Source organism: Trichoderma gamsii (assembly GCF_001481775.2).
Source record: "Trichoderma gamsii strain T6085 chromosome Unknown Scaffold_47.2, whole genome shotgun sequence".
Lineage (NCBI taxonomy): Eukaryota > Fungi > Ascomycota > Sordariomycetes > Hypocreales > Hypocreaceae > Trichoderma > Trichoderma gamsii.
Window position 1 is genome coordinate 119,261 of NW_020171384.1, and position 20,162 is coordinate 139,422.

The 20,162-nt window shown below is 50.5% G+C and overlaps 7 protein-coding genes across 7 annotated transcripts; 3 read left to right on the forward strand and 4 right to left on the reverse strand.

Moving 5' to 3' along the window:
- Positions 1-364: 364 nt before the first annotated feature.
- On the reverse strand, positions 365-2,585 carry TGAM01_v209509 (hypothetical protein; the record flags this gene model as incomplete). Its single annotated transcript, XM_018807879.1, has 2 exons — positions 365-1,802; positions 1,867-2,585. 2 exons carry the CDS (start codon positions 2,583-2,585, stop codon positions 365-367), a joined length of 2,157 nt encoding a protein of 718 aa, XP_018658917.1.
- A 1,589-nt stretch (positions 2,586-4,174) lies between these two features.
- Positions 4,175-5,297, reverse strand: TGAM01_v209510 (fumarylacetoacetate hydrolase; the record flags this gene model as incomplete). Its single annotated transcript, XM_018807878.1, has 4 exons — positions 4,175-4,217; positions 4,292-4,482; positions 4,567-5,187; positions 5,280-5,297. 4 exons carry the CDS (start codon positions 5,295-5,297, stop codon positions 4,175-4,177), a joined length of 873 nt encoding a protein of 290 aa, XP_018658916.1.
- Positions 5,298-6,168: 871 nt separating this feature from the next.
- On the forward strand, positions 6,169-7,767 carry TGAM01_v209511 (hypothetical protein; the record flags this gene model as incomplete). The annotated part of the gene is made up of 1 exon (XM_018807877.2): positions 6,169-7,767. One exon carries the CDS (start codon positions 6,169-6,171, stop codon positions 7,765-7,767), a length of 1,599 nt encoding a protein of 532 aa, XP_018658915.2.
- A 1,406-nt stretch (positions 7,768-9,173) lies between these two features.
- Positions 9,174-11,110, reverse strand: TGAM01_v209512 (hypothetical protein; the record flags this gene model as incomplete). Its single annotated transcript, XM_018807876.1, has 2 exons — positions 9,174-10,360; positions 10,414-11,110. 2 exons carry the CDS (start codon positions 11,108-11,110, stop codon positions 9,174-9,176), a joined length of 1,884 nt encoding a protein of 627 aa, XP_018658914.1.
- Positions 11,111-11,881: 771 nt separating this feature from the next.
- Positions 11,882-13,309, forward strand: TGAM01_v209513 (hypothetical protein; the record flags this gene model as incomplete). Its single annotated transcript, XM_018807875.2, has 3 exons — positions 11,882-11,920; positions 11,973-12,035; positions 12,104-13,309. 3 exons carry the CDS (start codon positions 11,882-11,884, stop codon positions 13,307-13,309), a joined length of 1,308 nt encoding a protein of 435 aa, XP_018658913.2.
- Positions 13,310-13,844: 535 nt separating this feature from the next.
- On the forward strand, positions 13,845-14,135 carry TGAM01_v209515 (hypothetical protein; the record flags this gene model as incomplete). The annotated part of the gene is made up of 1 exon (XM_018807874.1): positions 13,845-14,135. The coding sequence occupies one exon, from the start codon at positions 13,845-13,847 to the stop codon at positions 14,133-14,135; it is 291 nt and encodes a 96-aa protein (XP_018658912.1).
- Positions 14,136-15,261: 1,126 nt separating this feature from the next.
- Positions 15,262-17,276, reverse strand: TGAM01_v209514 (oligo-1,6-glucosidase; the record flags this gene model as incomplete). The annotated part of the gene is made up of 5 exons (XM_018807873.1): positions 15,262-15,763; positions 15,851-16,189; positions 16,251-16,653; positions 16,719-16,986; positions 17,076-17,276. The coding sequence occupies 5 exons, from the start codon at positions 17,274-17,276 to the stop codon at positions 15,262-15,264; spliced, it is 1,713 nt and encodes a 570-aa protein (XP_018658911.1).
- Positions 17,277-20,162: the final 2,886 nt, after the last annotated feature.

Here is a 20,162-nt window from a genome sequence, read left to right on the forward strand (position 1 = left end):
AAGATCAAGTCGTCTACGGAATTGCTGGTTCTGGGGGGAAAGTGGGTGCAAAAAGAAGTCGAGTGGATAGTCTTTCGACCACTGACCGTCTTATCTTGATACCTTTCACCGGTAACTCGCTCATATTTGCTCAAGGAATAGTAGCGCAAGCAGTTGAAAAACTATTTAGTCGCCGGTCAATCACCAGAGTCTCTTTCTCGATGGCGAATGAGGTCTCATGCGTTTATTCTACTAACAGTATAGATATCCAGCTCTATTATCGGCGTTCATCAAGCATACCGAAGTACAATTCACATTCCCGACGACATTTTACGTACCGTCGAGTTTCACCATCCACCCTAGGGTAGTCCTCAGCAGATCCGCCCTACGCGTCCAACTCGAGGCCATACAGGCTGTCCGCGTCGTCTTCCGTCTCCTGAATCTCCATTACGCCGAGTAGCCGCTCCCGTTCCAGCATCACCTCCTGAATCCACTCCTTCTCGGCCACGATTCGCCTCGCCAACCCCGTCTCCTTGTCCAAGTGCGCTGCGTCCAGCCTTTTACTCGAGCTGTACATGAAATCTTCCTGTGCGGTCCGCTCATCCTCAAGTCTCTCTCGATAATGGGCTAGTTGGTCGTCTCTCCATCTCTGCCACGACTGGTATGCGGAATCCATACGCTGGCGCAATGGCTGCATGCTTGCTTCGATTTTCTCTTCTCCCTCATCTTTGCCATTCCAAAACTCGCGAAGCTGCTCCAGGTATTCGTCCTCTAGTTGACATTCCAAGTCCATTCGAGCAGCAAATTCTTTCTCATATTGGTCTTCCCTGGCTTTGAGCTTGGCCATCATCAACGAGTCTAGCTCCTTACGCTCAGCCTGATGCTTCTCTTCGAGCCGCTTCTTCTCCAGCTCGGCTTCCGTTGCCAGATCTCTGGCGTCGTCTTCTTGCTTGGAATCGGCCATGACATGCTGAAGCTCATGAAGGCTATCCAGTATGTCTCGCAACTGGCGATACTTGATCTCGACATCCTGACGGCGGATATCTTCCAGCCTGAGCCTTTCCTCGACCACAGCCCGCCAACGTTCCTGTTCCAATTTTTCCTGCTCCAGCCTTTCCGCCTCCAGCCTCAAGGCCTCCTGGCGCTCAAACTCCTCGATTTGAGCCAAGATGTCACGCAACTCTTCCGCGTCCGCCTGTTCGTTTAGTAGTCGCTGTTCCCTCCGAGCGTCAGCTGCCTCTTTGATTGCACGAAGCTGTTCCATTGTACACCCGCACGTTCGCCACCGCAATCCGCACACATAACAGAATTCGGCACCGCATCTGCACGTCATATGTTGACACGCCTCTTTATGTTCCACCAGTGCATGACAGGAGATGCAGTGTTTCCAGCCTTCTTCTTCCGCCAGCAGGTTGGTCAGATTCATGCCATGGTCCTGGGGGCAGTCGTCATTCCCATGCGCTTGGCCTCGACAAATGGTGCAGGTGATGTGATTTCGCTCGCAGCAGGCTTGACGCTTTACAAGGCTGATTTTGCCCGGTTTGATCCAAATACCGCAGTCAGGAGCGTAGCAGTACACTCGCTCGCTGATGGGGATTTCCCACTCCGACGACCTTTCGTGAAACGTCTTCTTGAGGTCGTCGGGAATATTTTTGAGGACTATCTTGAAAGGGATCTGGTTCAAGCAACACTTGGGCGGCCACTGCTGTTCATTTTGAACTGCTGCTGATACGAGGCGAGCGAAGCAGTCACGGCAGTAACTATGGCATGGGACTTTGACAGTGTCCTTTGTGGGAATGTCGTCCAAGCAAGAGACGCACTCTCTAAAGAAGAGAAGATAAGTCAGCTAATGGACTGCATTTATAAAGTTTGAATGTACAGACTCACACCAGTTCATCGGCATCTACCGTCTTGAGCAGCTTGGATTTTCGGAGAGCCGCGATAGCTTTTTGAGTTTTCGGATCAGCTGACTTTGCGTCAAACGATAGAATCTTGGTCTCTAGCTTCTGTCGGAGAGCTTCTCGAGACCGTCCAGCAGCACTAGTTTCTCCTCCTTCTGGGCTCCGCTGGAATAAATTGCGCAGTCCAAACTTTCGTCGCTTCTCTGCCTTTGCCGGAAGGCCGTTGCCTCCTGACATCATAAAGTCTGATGCTGTACATGGTGCGACTTTGCGTCTGATGTTGATGTTCGATGATGATGACGGTTCGGCTGGTGAGTCTTGGGTCGGAATGATGATGGGCAAATAAGGCTCTTTGCCTTTAGCTTTTTGCCTCTCCTTGGCTGTCTGTCGCTCAGCTTCCTCAGCAGCCTCTTTCTGCAGTTTTTCTTCTGCTTTGACCCTCGACTTGACGTTTTCAATCGAGCTAAAGATGATATCTAGGAGAATCTGGGATTTGATAGTCGGTGCTTTTCTAAGTGCGGCCGGAGGTTCGTATTTGCGCCAGTCGACGCGGTTAACATCGCCGAACGACTCGATTTCCTTGCCCTTGTTGGCATCTTGTAGCTTCTCGAGCGCCGTATATGGGTTTTCGTAAAGCGTGATGGAGTCATCTGGCCCGAGCGACGCAGATGTGAGCGCGTGCAGCTCCACCGTAGACGTAGTCATCGTGTAAGTCTCTTTTACAGGAAATAGACGATGAAGAATAAAAAAACGTCGTAGAACTGTAGTAACGTCGAGAGGTAAATTCGCTCTCTCTTAAACATATAAATAGGAATGACGATAAACAAAGGAAACGAACCGCATTTACCGGCCTCCAGACTGGCGCAGCTATGATATGACACTTACCAGATGGGCTCGTGCTACCTGCATCTGCTGCCAATCTAGCAGGCCAGCAAAGCTTCTTGGCCAGGAGCCGCAGTCTCTAGGCTAGGCTCATCCATCGAGCAAGGCACCCCGACCTAGGCAGATCAGCCTCCTCACGGCCGGCCTGGTTCATTCTTTGGATGGTACACCTAGCTGGCTGTAGGAAGGGTGGACGAAATAAAAGGGGCACTGCATGTGGTCAGAGAGCAAGAGAGCTATCAAAATGTGCTTATATGCTTAAAACCGTCCATGTACCTGCATGGCATATACGAGATACCGATTCTGGTGTATTGTCCATTTTGTCCATCGAATGACACTGCCCCAAAGGGATACAAGTTCGAGCACAACTCCCCCTAGACAAGCCAGTGAGCACGTCCTCCACGTCCCTCCGCCCGAAGACCGTTTGCCCTGCATCAGGAAAGCAACATCGGAGCTTGCCCAGCTATTCCGCATGTCGTTGGTGGTGTGAGGCGAGAAGTGGATAAAGCTTCTGCTGCAAGGCGTTTAAGCGTCGTAGCTGAACTAGTAGCGCTGGCTTCAGCCACTGGCCAAGAGCACATGTGCTCAACATGCTCACGGCAGAAGTTCATAATACAATTTGAACGCTTGTAGGTACTCATTCCGTGGGGAGGTTCATTTTCCAGCAATACTTGATCTACTGCAACTTTGTCAAGTTTTGTTTGACACCTCTGATTGCCAGCACCCTTGACCTCTATAGCAACCGTGCTGCAGCTTCACAACCCGGGGAAACCCCAATCAGCAAAGCGGCCCCATTTGATCATGTTTCGCAGCGAAGCAGCAACTGGGGGGAGATTCTTAAGAAGGCGATCGGAAGAGCATGATTCAAGGTTCTGTTTTGCGGGATGGCAGCTCTAGCAGGATTCGGACATGCACATCAGCCGCACGCGTGGTTGGATGCTGGCCACTGAAAGCCTCCACGTGGGCGTCCTGGCCACGCTATCTGCCTGTAAGTGCATGTAGCTGGAAGTAGGGGACTTTGTATGGAAGATGGGCCTCCCCATTCATCTTGGCAAGATTAAAAGGCACATACAAAGTCATTTCACCGGAGATTTATCAGCGGTAAAGGTTTCAGTCGGTGGCCAAGCGTGCATTAGATCGGTGAGGCTGCATGGGGCAGGACAGCATTGCCAACAAGTCTATTAATAGTTGGTACCTACGGAGAGTCGTGGCTCTCTCAGCTCAAGTTGCATGTACTATTCGATCATCGCGTACGATAATCCATGAAGCCAGCCGGGATCGCTTCCGAAATGTAGCTTCGTCTTAGGCTCCCAAATTGTTGCCTAGCAGCGAGGCATGTCACATCCATCCTACAAGCAATTCCTACCACTGCTTGTAATCAAACTCTCTGTCTTCCTCCTTCCATATCCCGCCTAGATTTTGGCTTTGGGACCTTCAAATTCCACCTTGTTGGTACTAAATGGCGCACAGAGTCAGCTTATCGTCTTGCCTTGGTCAATTTGAACTCTTTTCAAACACCATAGACGTACCACGTGCCGACACTTTCGAGTCCAACTTCCACGACATCTCCATCCTTGAGCCATAGCTGCGGCTTCCGACCCATGCCTACGCCTTCGGGAGTGCCAGTGAAGATGACATCGCCGGGCATGAGAGTTACACCGCGGCTCAGAAAGGAAATCATTTGCCGGACGCTGAAAATCTGATCAGACGTGTTTCCATTCTGTACGTCACGGTTTGGTCAGTCAGTCTGGGAGGCTTCTTTGCAACAGTGCATACATGTATGTGTGAAAATGAAATCGCATACCTGAACGGTTTTGCCGTTGAGTTTAGTCCAGATCTTCAGAGCTTGCGGATCCTTGATAACATCGCCCGTCACAATGGCCGGACCAAAGGGTGCCCAGCCGTCAAAGGCCTTGCCGAGAGACCATTGGCTTCCTCCATGCTTGATCTGCCAGTCTCGGTGGGACACGTCGTTGCCAACGGAATACCCAAGAACGTAATTGAGCGCATCGGCCTCAGACACATCCGAACACCTCTTTCCAATCACCACGACGAGTTCGCATTCATAATCCAGGCCGGTTCCCTCTTGCGCCATTGGGTGAACAGGAATCGGGTCAACCGGGCCAGATAGAGATGTGGTTGGTTTGTAGAACAAGACGGGGTATTTAGGCTCTGGCATGTTGGACTCTTTGGCGTGCTTGGCGTAGTTGAGTCCCAGGCATCTTACCGTCTTCACTTGTGACTGAGCCAATGGAGACAGTAGCAGACGCACGCCAACTTCTTCATCTGTAACGTGATACTTGCCAAAGATGTCTCCTTCGATGATGCGCGCACGCTGGGCCTTGGCAACGTCGCTCACGCCCTGAGGCAGGATGGCATCGCCGTAGTATGTGCGGCCGTCTTTGGCCAGGAAGCGAATGAGACGCTGTTACTGTTAGAATGGTGGACTAGACTGACATTGATTGAAGCTGCAATAATATGGAGAGTGCAGAGAGCGTCGTAGGTTCCATTGCTTACTGTAAATCTGCCAGACATTGCAGCTGCTAGTGGATAGTCAAGGCGCCTGTTGAAGACTGTAATGGGGTGGATGGCAGGAGTACAATGCAAGAAAAGCCAAAATTCAATGCACAATATTTAAATACAAGCAAGACTTACTTTCTTCCGATATCGTCATTCCGTATTACAAAATATCACAAACGGACAGGACAAGCTTTATACGGCTGATTATTTACCCTCCGCATTACTCGCGAGTCCGTCTCCGCACTGGCGCCGACCCCAGGTTTGCCCGCAGGCGCCGATTCTCAGTAGGCGGGTCAAGCAAGATGCGGCAAAAATATTCCACCAACTAATTGGCCGCAATAGCCTGAATTAGCAACGACATCACCGATTCCGCCACAGAACGATGCGTCTCTCGGGCCTGCAGAAGGAGGTGCTGGCGCTATACCGCCAGTGCCTGCGCGAGTGTAGAAGGAAGCCTCAGGTGTGTATTAACTTGTTAAAAGATTTACTAAAAAGTTCAATTTGTAATTTGGCTGACTTTGGTGGACAGAGCACGCGAGCTCATTTTGAAAAGTTTGTGAGGTGAGATGGCAAAATCTATACGTACCCCAAGGGTATCGGAAATTTTCCAAAGACTCATTATCTTCTTATAGAGATGAATTCGCGCGGAATCTAGCCATTGATAAGCGCGACTTCGCTGCTGTCGAGTTTCTGCTTCGCAAGGGCCATCGGCAGCTGGACGTCTACTCTTCGCCTGGTATCAAGGATATTAGGTAGTTAATCAGAGCAGAGGCACTGAAGCCATGGCTTCTTACATCATAGACCGTTATTATCGCCTCTCTTTCACCATTGCCTTCCAGATACCTAAAGTTCGAAGCAGCATTCGCTATCTGGAAGGAAAAGCTCTATGCAGCCTCATCCCGGACCTTCTCCATTGAGCTCCAGTTGCCCTTGGATTTACGGTCGTTCTTCCCTCAGCCGTTTCTCTGTCGATATGACAACACAGTGTTTTGCAGTCTCTTTTACAATCCTAGTTCAGCAACATCTAGACCATTCCGTTGTAATCAAGTATCATCGCCTACACCACTTCTCAGCTTTCTTTCCAATAGCTTCATCTCGTAAAGCTCTCGCTAGTTTCTTCCGGGCCTCTCCTTACTCAATGGCTATATTATCGGCCATACCCGAGGCCACGTCTTATTTACTGGATAGAAGCATTCGATATCGTGACAGCCTTCCTTCGGCATCGCTCCATCGGCCGCGTCCGAAATCCCGTGTTGTCATTCTCTCTAAGCGCTCAAGCCGAGTGCACACTCCAGTCCCCAAACAACCCTCTCCTCCAGCGTCTCCGGGCTCAGTATACAGCAGCGATATGAGGCATGATCCTCAGCAGCATTATACAGAAATTCCCTCTCAGAGCGCGCACAAAACACCACAAAACTCTTCTTATTACGCGCAGGCCGACAATCGCACCACCAGCGAGGCGAAAGCTTCCTTCCGCGGCGTTAGCATGAGATCACTTGATGGAGCATCCTCTGGTGATAATTCTTGGGAGCCGTCTGAGCTGTCACTTGACCTGGACTCTTTTCCGATACCTCCGTTGAAAGTTCCTTCTCGTCAACCCGCATTTGTTGGCAGTGTTTCAGCTACGCTTGCGAACCCGTCACAGAGCCATGCTGCGACTTTGCCAATTCCTGGGGCATCGACATGTCTCCCAAAGACGGGGTTCTCATCTCCCCAACCTCGGCGCAAGTCTCACGTACATATGCAAAAGAACCCGCGTTCTCCACATAACTGGCTTCTTGATGGTACAGCTGACTTTGTGAGCGCTTCCAAACATGCTTCTATCGACTCTGCTCTTGTCGAAGCTATTTCACGGAGCGTATGCCAGCAGCTCCGGCTTTTTAATGCAATATCGAAGAGTAATCAAGATAAAGTGGCCGCCCATGCGTCTAAGGAAGCTCCAGCAAGTCGACACCAGGACCATTCACGGGTTCCCGACAAGTCAAATTCATTGGAAAGGCTCTCAGGAAGACGACATGGCCAGCCACAAGCGACTATAACTTCAAGGCAACGCAAAAATCCTCTAGCAACACCTGCAAAATCTAATATATCGTTACATACAGTATCTCCACTACTGCCCTTTCGTCCAGAGTTCAGAGCGGCAGGATTAGCAGTAACGTCAAAGGACCAGAAGCGCAATTTTCCCGCCTACATTGCAAATCTGATTTCGTCCAAGTCCTCTCGGAAATACAAAGGTCAGGCTCGTGGCAAACAGCCAAAGGTATCGAGATTCGATGGGTTTGAAGAGGAAGATTCCAGCCCTAGCTCAATGAGTGCATTGTCATTTGCAGCGTCCCAAGACATGGATGAATGGCGATATGCGCTGATTGAAGACGCGCCAGTTCGAAAGCAAAAGCGGCGGCCCGACAAGGCGAAGAAAAAATCAAAACGGCATTGGTTCTCGTGCTTTCCCAAAGACGAGGAGTCTGTTTCGGATAGAGAATAGGCACACTTCCGACAGATATCTGGGAATGCGTCAAGGATGCCCAGAGACAGGCCTCCCACGCCCCCTCCCAAGCCCACACCACTTATGCTTCGGCAGCGAAGTAGCCGAGGGAACAACAACCGCCCAAGAGCCGACTCAAGCCCACGCAGCCCCCGCCACAAGAGTTTTGGAGTTGAAGATGTTGATAGAAGACCCTCCAATGCTCACTCCGAGGCCTGCCATTGTGGCCACTACGATGGTGGTTGCTCGCGCCCTCGTGGTCATAGATCACACACAACTCAAAACCTGCCGACTCGCCACTCAGGTCAACAAAGAGCCCAGAGCTCCTACAAAAAACGATACCAAAGTCTCCCGACTCAGCGATTGAATAGAGGGTTATCAGGCGGGAGTCAGTACAGGACAGCTCCAAGTTCGGACCAGCCTCGTCCAAGTTTTGACCCTGACCATATTGGAGTATGCTGTAGGAGCAGTCGCGGTATTCCTTCTCGAGCCATTGCCCCACCTAATGTTCCCACGAGGACTTCATCGATCCCGGAGAGTTTTCCAACACCGGACCATGACCGTGAAGGGGATTCTGGTGTCATTGACAGAGATGTCCTCCGGGGCTTACACATTGCGGCCTCGGCTGCTTGTGATGAAGAAGTAGATACATTTGTACGCAACAAGACCGGATTGCGGCTTCGGAGATTTCTTGCAGACTTGATGGTGCTAGAGACTATACGTGACGTTCAACCCGACGAAGGTGACGGCCCAGGGGCGAGGCGGAAGAAGTCAACTCTGAGAAAGCTGAAGCAGCAGGTTCGCCGGTCTCGAGAGATTGGGCAGCCTGGAATGGCAGCTTGATGGAGTTTTGGGCGGTCCTGATGACGCTGGCATCAATTTTTTATATTGTTAGGGGGGTTGATGTGTTATCTGGATGGGCTTATTGTATCGGATTCTTGCACAAGGAACACAGATATCATGGAAGATGAATCATGTATTAACGTAAAGTGCTCTTCTTCGTCTCAAATTAACATACAAATAATCGGATTCTGCCTAGGAATTGTTTTCTGAACAAAAATCTCTTCACATCACAAAACACCGTCTCATTTCCTTGTAAGATTGCGCTAATTGGGTAGTTGAAGACAAAAGAAAAGCTAGGTAGGTAGGTAGGTATCCTAAGTTGGGGGCAGAATATATACATGTAACTCGCCATTAATCTCTAAGAAAAAACAACGAGGCTGGCAACAAATAAGAGGGCCATTACAACGAAATTCGTACAATCATCTTGCCCTTTTTAGCCACGACTAACAGGGGGTTCCTTTTTTTTTTTTTTTTTCTATTTTTCTTCTCTCTTGTCCATTAAGAAAGAAGCAACCACACACTAAAAGCTCAGCTGGCCCATACTCACTTGAGAGGGCGAGCAATCAAATCTCTCCATGCACCAGCTCGCCCAGGGCTTTGCTCTCTTCCAATATGCCCCTAGCTTCTTCCGGCGAGGTCTGCATGTCCTCCATGATCAGCTGCACGCCCAGCTCAGGCACCAGCACCGACTGGATAAAAGCCGGCGGGCCCCTTCCCGCGATGACCTTGTCGGCAATGGCCTTCTTCTTGAGCAAGTCGCTGAACTCTGCGACGAGGTAGTCGCACATCATGTTGAAGCCTCGCGGGCCGTAGTAGCCCGGGTTGAGGTTCTCTTCCTGTTTCATGGACCGGCCTTTGCCCAGCGAGATCTTGTCTGCCAGGGCGGTGCGATAGTGTGATTCTTGCTCGCCGTTGATGATGCCGAGGAGGCGGGCGCGGTGGCTCTCGAAGCGCTCCGTCAGGGTGTCCCACTGGACTTCGGGGTATGATTTCAGTTCGTACGTCTGCTGTGCTGATGTTTTGCGGTGCGACTCGCAGAATTTGGTCTGCATTTTGACGCTTAGTCGCTGCCTGCCTTCTGAGAACTCTTTGAGCTGCTGCATGTCGACTGAGGCGCCGCACCAGGGACATAGCGCCTGGCCGTCTTTTGGCGCTTCCTTGTCTGGGAAGATATCGCCGAGGGAGCTGAGATCGCTACTACTACTGCTGCCCGCGTCAGATAGATCGCCGTTGTCGATGTCGTTGTCGCCGCCGCTACGTATTTTGAATTCGGAGAGCAGTGCCGGCATTATGAACCTCGCCGGTGGTGGTGAGGGTGACTTTGCAGGGTTTTTCTTCCCCAAACGCTTCAGTGGATTTTTCCTTCGCTTTTCCTTTGGCTTGTCTTTTTCAAGCTTTATTTCGTCGGTGATGGGTTTTGGTTGACCAATAACCGCAGTGTCACCGTTGTTGTTGCCATGGTTATCACCATTGTTGCCACCGTTGTTGCCACCGTTGCTGTCATCATTGCTATCATTGTTGTTGTCCTCGTCAGAGTCGCTGTTGTTGCCATAATGAACCTGCAGAAGTCGTTGACGAGGTTGACGTCGTTTGATGGGGGACGAAAAATCGTCAGAGTCTGGTATGATAAATTGGGAGCTCTTTCGAATCGACTTGATGGCACTATATTCGAGAGGTCGAGGTACGGGCAAGGTAGGTTCTTCTGAGATTGGAACGCGTGGAAGTTTGGGTAATGTAAGTTCTTCTGGGACTGCGAGGCGTTAATCATTGCGAATCGGTACTCATATTTACTATCGCACAGACCTTTGAGCTTTCGGCTCTCCTGAGAATTGATGCTTCTCCTCCCCCCATAAGAGGCTTTCACTTTTTGTTTCTTTACGAACCCCTGGCTATTCGTGAGATGGCTAGCATTTTTCTTTGGGCTCCCTTTTTCGTTGGACGTGCCAGGCAGTCGCTTCCTCTTCTTGGTACCGGGTTCGGCTTCATCAGATTCTCCTGGAAGCTGAAACGTTGCTTTTGTTCGAAGGCTTTGCCGCCTGCTCTTTTGACTCGACGACGTGAACTTGGTTGCTAAAATTGCTCCCCGAGGAGGGGCTTCTTCATCCGAGCTATCTGGATAGACACGCGCTCGCTCGCTGGGTTCTAAGCCTGCTTCTTCCTTTTCAGCGGTTTCGCCGTCGTTGTCGCCATCGCCGTCGTCATCCTCCACGTCGCTTGATGCAAGAGGAGGTGCATATATATCTTCATGAATGGGCTCGGGGATCTTGAGTTGAGAGCGTCCTCCTCGAGGCTTGGGATCTGATTTCTGAGCAGCAGCCGTCGGCTTCGCAGTTGTTGTTGTTGTTTTTGTTTTTGCTGCTGTTGTCGGGTTTTCTGTTGGTGTTGCTGCTGCTGTCGTCGCCGCCGTTGTCGTTGCGGTTTTGAAATTGACTGTTTTAAGTAGCTGGCGAGGCGAGTTGCGAATGCTCAAGCCAACCCTTCTTGCAGGAGGCGTAGTCATGATCCCTCGTCCTTGGTAAAAGAGAGCCCTCCAAAATCAATGCCCCTCGGCAGAAGCTCCGAAACGGGGTGTGGCCACACAACCAACGGTTATGCCACAGAATTAATTACAGCAGCCGGTCTGGACAAGGTCGGAAAGTCTGCAGAATTGAAACCCCTCGGCCAATTGCGTTGTCTTTCGGTTGGGGCCGTGGTTTTCAGACGTTACACCGCGCGTCCAGTTCCGACGCGTGAGGTCTTCCTACTAAAGTAGGGAGTTTTGCTGCTTAGTTCGTCGATGTGTTGGCACAGGAGACTAAGTAAGACGGTGTCTTTAGGCAGAACATCGCTAAAGCTTGGATATCGAGTTGGCGGGGTCTGCGTTGTCACAGTGAATACAACCGATCTCTGTACTGGATCATCTCTACAATTCAGATGCAGCTGTAAAATCAATTAGATGCTCTCAGTTTGCAAACCAAAAGTCATGCATACGTGATTTGATATAAAAGGATTCATGACGCTATTGTAGCAGCTCTTATGTATAGGTAGGTAGAATTGACAGCCAATTGCTACGGCGCCACCTCCAATTGGTGGCACCTGCTGCAAGCCACTCTGCAGGGCGAGTCGACCCCTGGAAGGCAGGCTTGGGGCTTTGATAGATGCAAGCTCCGAAACTCTTCACCAACTGCAGGCTGCAAGCAAACAAGCAAACAAGGCTTGACCGCAGGGCCTCTTTTACAACTTCTGCCACGACGCAGCTGGCTTGCGACGAGATCGAGCGTTCATACTCACCATGGCGCTTAACAGAAAATATGCGGCATTGCCAGACCTGGTAAGCTCCAGTGTTAAACACGCAGCAGCTCAGCTTCTAACTTCCCCTCCAGGACTCTGCCCCAGATATCTACGAGACTCCAGAGTTGACCGATGACAACAACTCTACAGTTCCGGTAAGAACTGCGCATCTCCGTACCTCCTCCTACTCGTGTCTACAAGTCCCAGTTAACGGCCAAAACAGACGACTGCAGCTCGAACCCTTTCCGACGATGAATTCGGTGTAGACGACGAATCCCAGAACATCTCGCGGTCAAGGCTGCGCATTAATGAAGCGCGCTCTCGCTTTTCTCCTGCCACCATTGATATCAGCGGAGCGGACTTTTCAGACCGTGTTGACGGAAAGCGACGATCGTACAAAGCCTCCAGCCGCCGCCAACGAATACTACAAGACGGGACAGAGGAGCTAGGAGACCTCTCTGATGATGACGATGCGGAAAGTTTGGAGCGAAAGATTGCTCGTCTGAAGCGCGAAGTAGAAGAGACCAGAGACGAGTATGCCAAGCGGAAAGCAGCTGCAGAGGGCGATGGCGATGCGTCCCCAGGCGACATAAGGCTAGAATCTCTCAGCCAAACCTTGGATGACCTATCCAGACGCTCTGGCATCACCAGCATCAAGAAAATTGATGCGACATCCTCCAATGCAGATGAGCCTGCCACGGAAGTATCCGTTGCCGGACCGACATACACCATAACCTACGCACCCACTTACGAACAAACGCATGCACTTGCCAAAGCTGCGGATTTCGATCGCAGGCTGTTGGTTTTGGAGAGGAGCCTCGGCATCAGCTCCTCATTCATGCCAGAAGCTGGAGAAGGCGGCCTCCCTCGAGCAATTCTACCTACCCTCGACTCTTTAGAGAAACAAGTTTCGGCCCTGTCGCAGGCATCAACTGCCAACCTAGACACAATCAGCCGCCGAGTACGAGCACTGGCCTCTGAGCAGGATAAGCTAAACGAATCACGCGAAAAGGCCAAGGCTCTGCGAGAAGAGCTCGGCAAGCACGCAGGGCCGTCGCCAGCTGACACCTCCGAGCAAGAGGCTAAGGTCAACGCCTTATACGCAATCCTCCCTACAATCGAAAACCTCACGCCTATACTCCCCCCTCTCCTCGACCGCTTACGGTCACTTAGAGCCATCCATGCCGACGCCGCAACTGCCAGCCAGACCCTCGACCAGATTGAGAAGCACCAGGCGGAAATGGCAACAGAAATCAAACAATGGAAAGAAGGCATTGAGAAGCTGGAACACACGGTGACCAAAAGCGACGAGGTCATGAAGCAAAATTCAGAGGTCTTTGAAGGCTGGGTAAAGGGCATAGAGCAGCGATTAGACACGTTGATTAAGACGAGTGCAACTGATGAGGTATTGGTGTCCAATATTAGTTGAGATAAAAGCTCCAAGTAAATATAGATTTTGACCACCTCCTCACCAATACCTACTCCAGTTTAATTGGGGAAGTTTTGAAATGGCTTAGGCCCATCACGTGGAAGCCGCAAGCGACGATGTACATAAAAAGCCTCTCCAGCCGCGTGCGTTTGCCAGCTCACCCTCATCATCATCAAACGACGATTCTCTTCCAGAACAAGATACACATTGTTCGCCATCTAGGATGCTGTAAGTGTAAACTTGTCTTTTATACCTTTTTGCATCTCGCAAATCCTAGTCTAGTATGATGTATCAAATTATTAGCATGTATTACCTGATCGTTATGATGCCACATTTTATCACCAAGATCTCTGATCCTAGACTCTTTGATTCATATCCTATGAGTGTCGCTCTCGATTTTTGGAAGCATCTACGCTAACAAACTTGATGGATTTGTTCCTAGGATAAGCAGCTTTACTGAATTCTCACTCGATCTAGCAACACTTGATCCTTTGAGGCTTCTTCCTCAACGCATCAATTCACCTTGCTCTTCATCATGACATCATCCGCACCAAAACCACAGCGCGGCCACTTCAATCTGCTCTACTTTGCCAGCGCCGGCTCTTTTACAGGCAAAGACCAGGAGAGCCTGCCTGCACCTGTGCCCATTGGCAAACTCTTTTCCGAGCTGGAATCGCGGTATCCCGGCATCCAGGCCAAGATTCTCGACTCATGTTTGGTAACGGTCAATCTGGATTATGTAGACATTCCCACCCAGGGCGAAGAGGGCGCGGTGATCCAAGAGGGAGATGAGGTGGCGATAATTCCACCCGTCAGCTCTGGTTGAATAACTGGCAGTATATTCGTATTCGTGACAGCCTTCCTGTGTTCTCGGCTTTCTGTTCTGAGAGGAGTGGACATTCTGCCCTAGTAGAACATCGCCGCTGTCAGATATTCCCCGCCGGATTCTCTTGATGCGCCGATAGCAATGGATCCCGCTCCGGATCGCTTCTGTCTGTCTGCCGCTGAAATGGCAACCTCCGCCAAAATGCCCATCCCCAGCTCATCTTGCCTGATTTCCGTATCTTCCGCACCAATACTACCAACGCGGCAACCGCCAGTGCAGCCGCCAAGGTGGCCACAATAGTCACGGCAACCGTCAGCCCCATTTTCGATGAAATTTGGCATCCGAGCGGTCTCGTCCTCACCTCCCATCTCTCATCAGGATGCGGGCAAATCTCACCATCAAAAGCTGGTGCCAGAAATGGAATCGCATGGTCATTTGGGACACATGACCAGGTCTAAGCAAACAACTATCAATACACCTCTCCGGAACAAAAGCCAATTGTGCTATAGATGCAGAACCGGAGCATCATTGCGAGGGAGAAGTTCACAAAGGGAACCCAGCGTCTGCAAAAGACTAGACTCACATAGGGGCACCAGCTGCAGCCGAGGCTATCTAAGCATCCTCCACAAGATTGCTGAGCCCAGCATCGCTGGAAATGTTCGTCCTTAGATTTAGCAGTAGAGAATTTGCTATTGGAAATTTTGAATGCCGGGTGATGTGAATCATAATTAATCATTATGACAGTGATGATACTAAAGATTGAAGAAATAGAGCCTTGATACGCGCTGCCGGCAGCTGAAAGAACATTGACACAGCCGAGATATCGAAGGTAGCTCCTGGAGAATACAGAATGAATTCGTGCCAATTGAAGCCTCGAGTTTTCAGAGGCTATATGTACATGTACGCAGCGTTCCCCGGATTCGGAAGATGGTGCGGGGAACTGGTGACACAGCTGTGTTAGCAGCAACACCAGCCGCATTCTGAAGTGCATGCCATTATTATGTTCATGCTATATCAACTTACAGAACATAGTGTCTTGCAGCTATTCATGATCTCATATAGTTTATCAAGACTTGATCAGCTATCGTCTTCTAGTCTATGACAGGCATCTCAATAAAGAACACATTCAGAGAAGCAGAGCGATTGCTTCACATGGAGCTAACGAAAGCTCACCACCGCTCACCTGGCTCAACTTTCTATCACTGGTCGTAAAAAGCACTTCTTTTGGCTCGTCTTCCATCTTCCACTTCACCGCATCCAACGAAAAGTTGCACACAATCAGCGCAGTCTCCCCGCTGGTTGCTCTCCTCTTATATGCGAATACCTTGTCGTTTGGCTCATCGACGAGCTCGAAGCTGCCGTAGACAAAGATGTCCTTGTACTGTTTTCGTTTCTCCAGGATTAGTCGATAGGTGTGATACACGGATCGACGCCTGTCTGTTTGCGAGGCGGCGTTGACTTCTGTGTAGTTGTCGTTGACACGCATCCAGGGCTTGTCGCTGGTTGTGAAGCCGGCTTGAGAGGTGGCGTCCCATTGCATTGGCGTGCGGGCGTTATCGCGAGACTTCTTTTGGTATTCTGCTTTGACTAGCCGTTTGAGATCTTCATCAGGGCTGTCTTTATACGAGCTATGTGTCAAGGTATCAGCATATCGTCCGTTGTATAGATCCCCCACGTGGAGGCATGCTTGTATATTTGCAGCTTGTTCGACTTACTTCCAGTGGTTGATACATTCAACATCTTTATACTCCTCAATAGGCCACTCTTTAGGAACGTTGGTCATGCCAATTTCTTGTCCTTGGTATATAAACGGGGTGCCAGCTTGGAAAGCATGGAATACAGCAATGAGTTTTGCGCTGGCCACGCGGTGCTCAGGTTCATCATATGCAAAACGGCTGACGATTCGGGGCTGATCATGATTCTCGAGGTAGAGGGCGTTCCAGCCGTTATTGTCGTACATGAAATTCTGCCATTTGTTGACCACAGTCTTCAGCTTTGCGAGGGTCCATGTGCCGGGGGAGAACTTGCCCTGGGGGCCATAGTCGAGCACCATGCTTGGTTTTGAGAGGTTAGCTTTCCAATATTCTCGAGGAGAAAAATCTTCTACCGACTTACTGCTCAAAGTAAAAAATCATGCTCAGCTCTCCACGGTCAGCGCCAACAGCCTTGATGATTTCGTTCTCGTCGTCCACGCAGGGCATTTCGCCCACGTTGAATGCGTCATACTCCTTGAGAATGGCGCCGAGCTCTTTCAAGAACTCGTGGCATCTCGGTCCGCATGCGTAGTATTCATAGCCCTTCAGGACCGGTTTGTCCGAGTCTGGGAAACGTTGGTCTTTGCTGATGAAGTTGATAACGTCCATGCGGAAACCGTCTATCCCTCGACCAAGCCAGAAGCGCATGATGTCGTGGACCGCTTTGCGCACTGCCGGATTCTCCCAGTTGAGATCTGGCTGCTCTTTGCAGAAGAGGCGCAGGTAGTACTCATCCGTTGCCTCATCATACTCCCAAGCGCTGCCTGGAGTTATAGCAAATCAGCATCGACTACTCTGTTGCTTCCGATGGTAAAGTTGTATCACGTACCCTGAAAGTGGCTTTCCCAGTTGTTTGGGGGCTGTCGGTTGCCCTGTGCATCATACTTTGGCGGGCGCCAGATGTACCAGTCTCTGAACGGATTGGTCGTTGACTTTCTTGATTCTTTGAACCACTCATGCTGATCGCTGGTATGATTCACAACCAGGTCCAGGACCAGTTTCATGCCACGCTTATGGAGCTTGTCCTTGAGCTCGTCGACATCGCCAATGTTTCCATAGATGGGTTCTATAGATTTGTAGTCGCTGATGTCATATCCCTGAGTGCATTTTGCTGATCAGAAAACGTCGGAACATTGAATACTGAGTTTTAGGGTAGTTGCTTGAAGACAGGAGTTTCAGAACCAACCATGTCTATCTGGGGGCTCGGAAAGATGGGCGACAGCCACACAATATCGACGCCGAGGCCATGAAGATAGCCTACGCGTGAAATAATGCCCTTGAGATCGCCCTTGCCGGAGCCTGTGGTGTCTTGGAAGGAGGCCGGATATATTTGGTAAACTGAGCTTTCCTTCCACCAAGTACGGAGTTGCTCCTGAGCTGAACCCATGATGGATACTTTCAAGAACAAATTAATTTATTATTTATAGGTCTTGATGGAACAGCAGTGATGAACAGCAGAACTTTCAACTCATCAACGTACTTGAGAGGTATCAGTTCTTGAGCGAATATAGACACACTGCACATGGAGATGCGAATGGTTTTAGCCATCATTGGAACTGCAGCAACATGCGGGGGTTCGCGGGGCACTGAGCCACTGAGGCGGCCTATGACCGTAGTGGAGGCCACTGCCTCCACAATAGCTTCGAGTGTCTCAAGCGGTCTGGTGGTTTTTGACGGATCTACAATGATGAATTGGCCTTAGGCCGCAGTCTAAGTGGTATGTAGGAAAATCGGCTGTTTGTTTGGGGCTGTTGAAGAGGCGCCGGATTTCTCTCCGCGTCCTGCGCCCGGGTTTCGGGTAGAGGTGGTTGCCGCGTACCGGTAGTCTCAAATGGCTGTATAAAGATCGGTGGTATCTTGCAGAAAGCTGCCCACCTATGCTACTAAGGGGCAAACATTCGCTTTACTGGCTCTCTGTCGATTAAATCTTGCTGCTATCTTTAGTATCACTATGTTACGATTATATCTGCTACAAGCATTCAACACGCTTGGCGTTACCGGCCTGGCGGTGCTGTGGGATGAATATGGCGTTACGGACATTGCGGCGGGTTTCAGGTTGCACGCAGGCGATTGATCGAGGCTAGCGGCCGCCTGAGAAATGAACAAAATAATTTGTCTTTGCGGATAAATAATGAAATATGTGTATGCATTACTTCTTACCTTTTAAACACAGGTGTTGCTACCATTACCTTCTTCATGTCTCTTTGTTAGTGGAGATTGGCAACGTTTGGCTGGCATCTGTATGTAGAGCGACATGAGCTCTCTGTGGCCGTGCAGTATGGTATGTGCCAGCCCGCTTATCTCACCACTGCTGTGACACGGGAGTCAGACGACTGACATGTGTGTTCCTTGGTGTCACCCAACGGCAAAGGAACCTTTTCCCAGCATGAAGCTTTGTATCTTGCTTGGCGCTGAGCTGACCAGCCTCAACAGCGACTTTAGTACAATTAGGGAAGGAATACGCTGTTAGTGGCTCGGCTACGTGAGGAGAAGGCCTCACGAGCGAGATTATAGGTGCCAGGGGTTCGACATGATGGTGCGTACCAGCTGAAATGAGGGAATCTCATCGAAACAGCATCTTGATTCTACTCTGAGTAGTATTCTATTCATATCCCATTCCGTTTCATATTCTAAATAAACGCAAGCTTAGGAGGCCACTCTATCCGCGCACATGTAGATTCTATTCTATACCAAGCCCCCTTGATACGGGCTCTTGCGCACATGTTTGGCCACCAAGATTCCTTTCACTAATGAGACAAGAGGCTACTGCGTGGCGAATGGCCTTAGACCAGGTTCCGCGGTCATTGTCAAACTTGATGAGGCCGCCAGAGTCGACAGGACCCTGGCAAACCTGCGGGATGTCGAGCCCAGGGCTAAAGTGGGTTAGACGACGACGGCGACGGCGAGATGCGAGATGGATGCGAGACCGTCAGCATGTACCGCTACGAAATGCAGAATACACGGACTGATTCGTGGGCAGCAGGGGAGGGATGTTGCAGAAAATGTGAAACCCGCGAATAAAGTATCAGCGATGCCGTCTCAGAGCTGCTTCAAGAAGACGCCCATTTATTTGCTATTGCAACCACCAGACCACTGGGCATAGCTAGCATGGAACACGGAGAGCTGTGGCCGGTTGTCAATAATAATAGCATCAGCTCTGAATCACTGAGATGAGATGAGATTGGAGAGGGGCAGCTGGGGCTAAAGAGATTAAATGAATGAGCAGCTCTGACAGGTGCCATTCCATTTTGATTGGTTTGATTTGATTTGATTTGATTGATTTGATATACCTAATTGAACGCTACCGCGAACCAATGCGGCGGGCTCCGTTGTGGCTCATGGCAGCTGCCAGCTGGGTACCGCCACCAGCACTAATACCTGGCAGCGCTCCATAGCGGCGCCTGCATGGCGTGTATTCGCAGTTACTAGAGTACTGGAGCACGCCTGAAGTGCCGTAGCCGCGGAATCAACGCCCACTAGCCGCACCCATTTGCGGGTGCCGTGACCCGCAGCCCCGGGCGGGGAGAACGTCATTTTGGCCCAGCCGTATTTGGCAGCAGCATCACAGTCACATCAGCCACCGCGCGGCCGCTGCGATTGATTGATTGGGCTGCTGGGTTGATTGATTGATCAATTAACTGATTGATCGATTGACTGCTGGCCGGAGCATCAGCCTGTAGTCTGGTCTGCACACTGACATGGGCTGGTGCAAGGGCAGGGCAAGCTCGCTGCAACATTGTGTACCGTATCGTACTAGAGGCCAACAATTCGGGTTGGGCGATCCCGTTTGATTGGCGCCCTGCAAGTGCCATGCCGCTGCGTAGCTCGAGTCCACATCCCGGCTGCCGAGGGCCATTCTGAATGGGCGTGAGTACGAGGGAAAGAAGAAGAAAACAACAACCAAGAGGCAAAAACTGGGAGGGCGTCGCAAACGAGACGATGAAACTACTACGAAGACGACCTACTTGTATATACATACATCAATGCATGTTGCTGCAATCTTACGTTTCGTTTGTCGTTTGCGCCCATGCGTGTGACCTGCTTTGATCACTACATGCATATATCCACAGTTGGAAAAAAAAAAAAAACCGGAGGCGTGGATGTAGGTATGCTGCAGCACCTCGTACTCGTCCCGTTTGGTGCGCAGTTTTTCTCAGTCTGTGCAAGACAAGACTGACAGACCAACGTGAAAAAGTTGGCAGGCAGCAGTATTTCGGCGGCTTCTGATTCATCGACGAGCAGGCCTTGGCACCCTCGCACAATCGCTAGCACG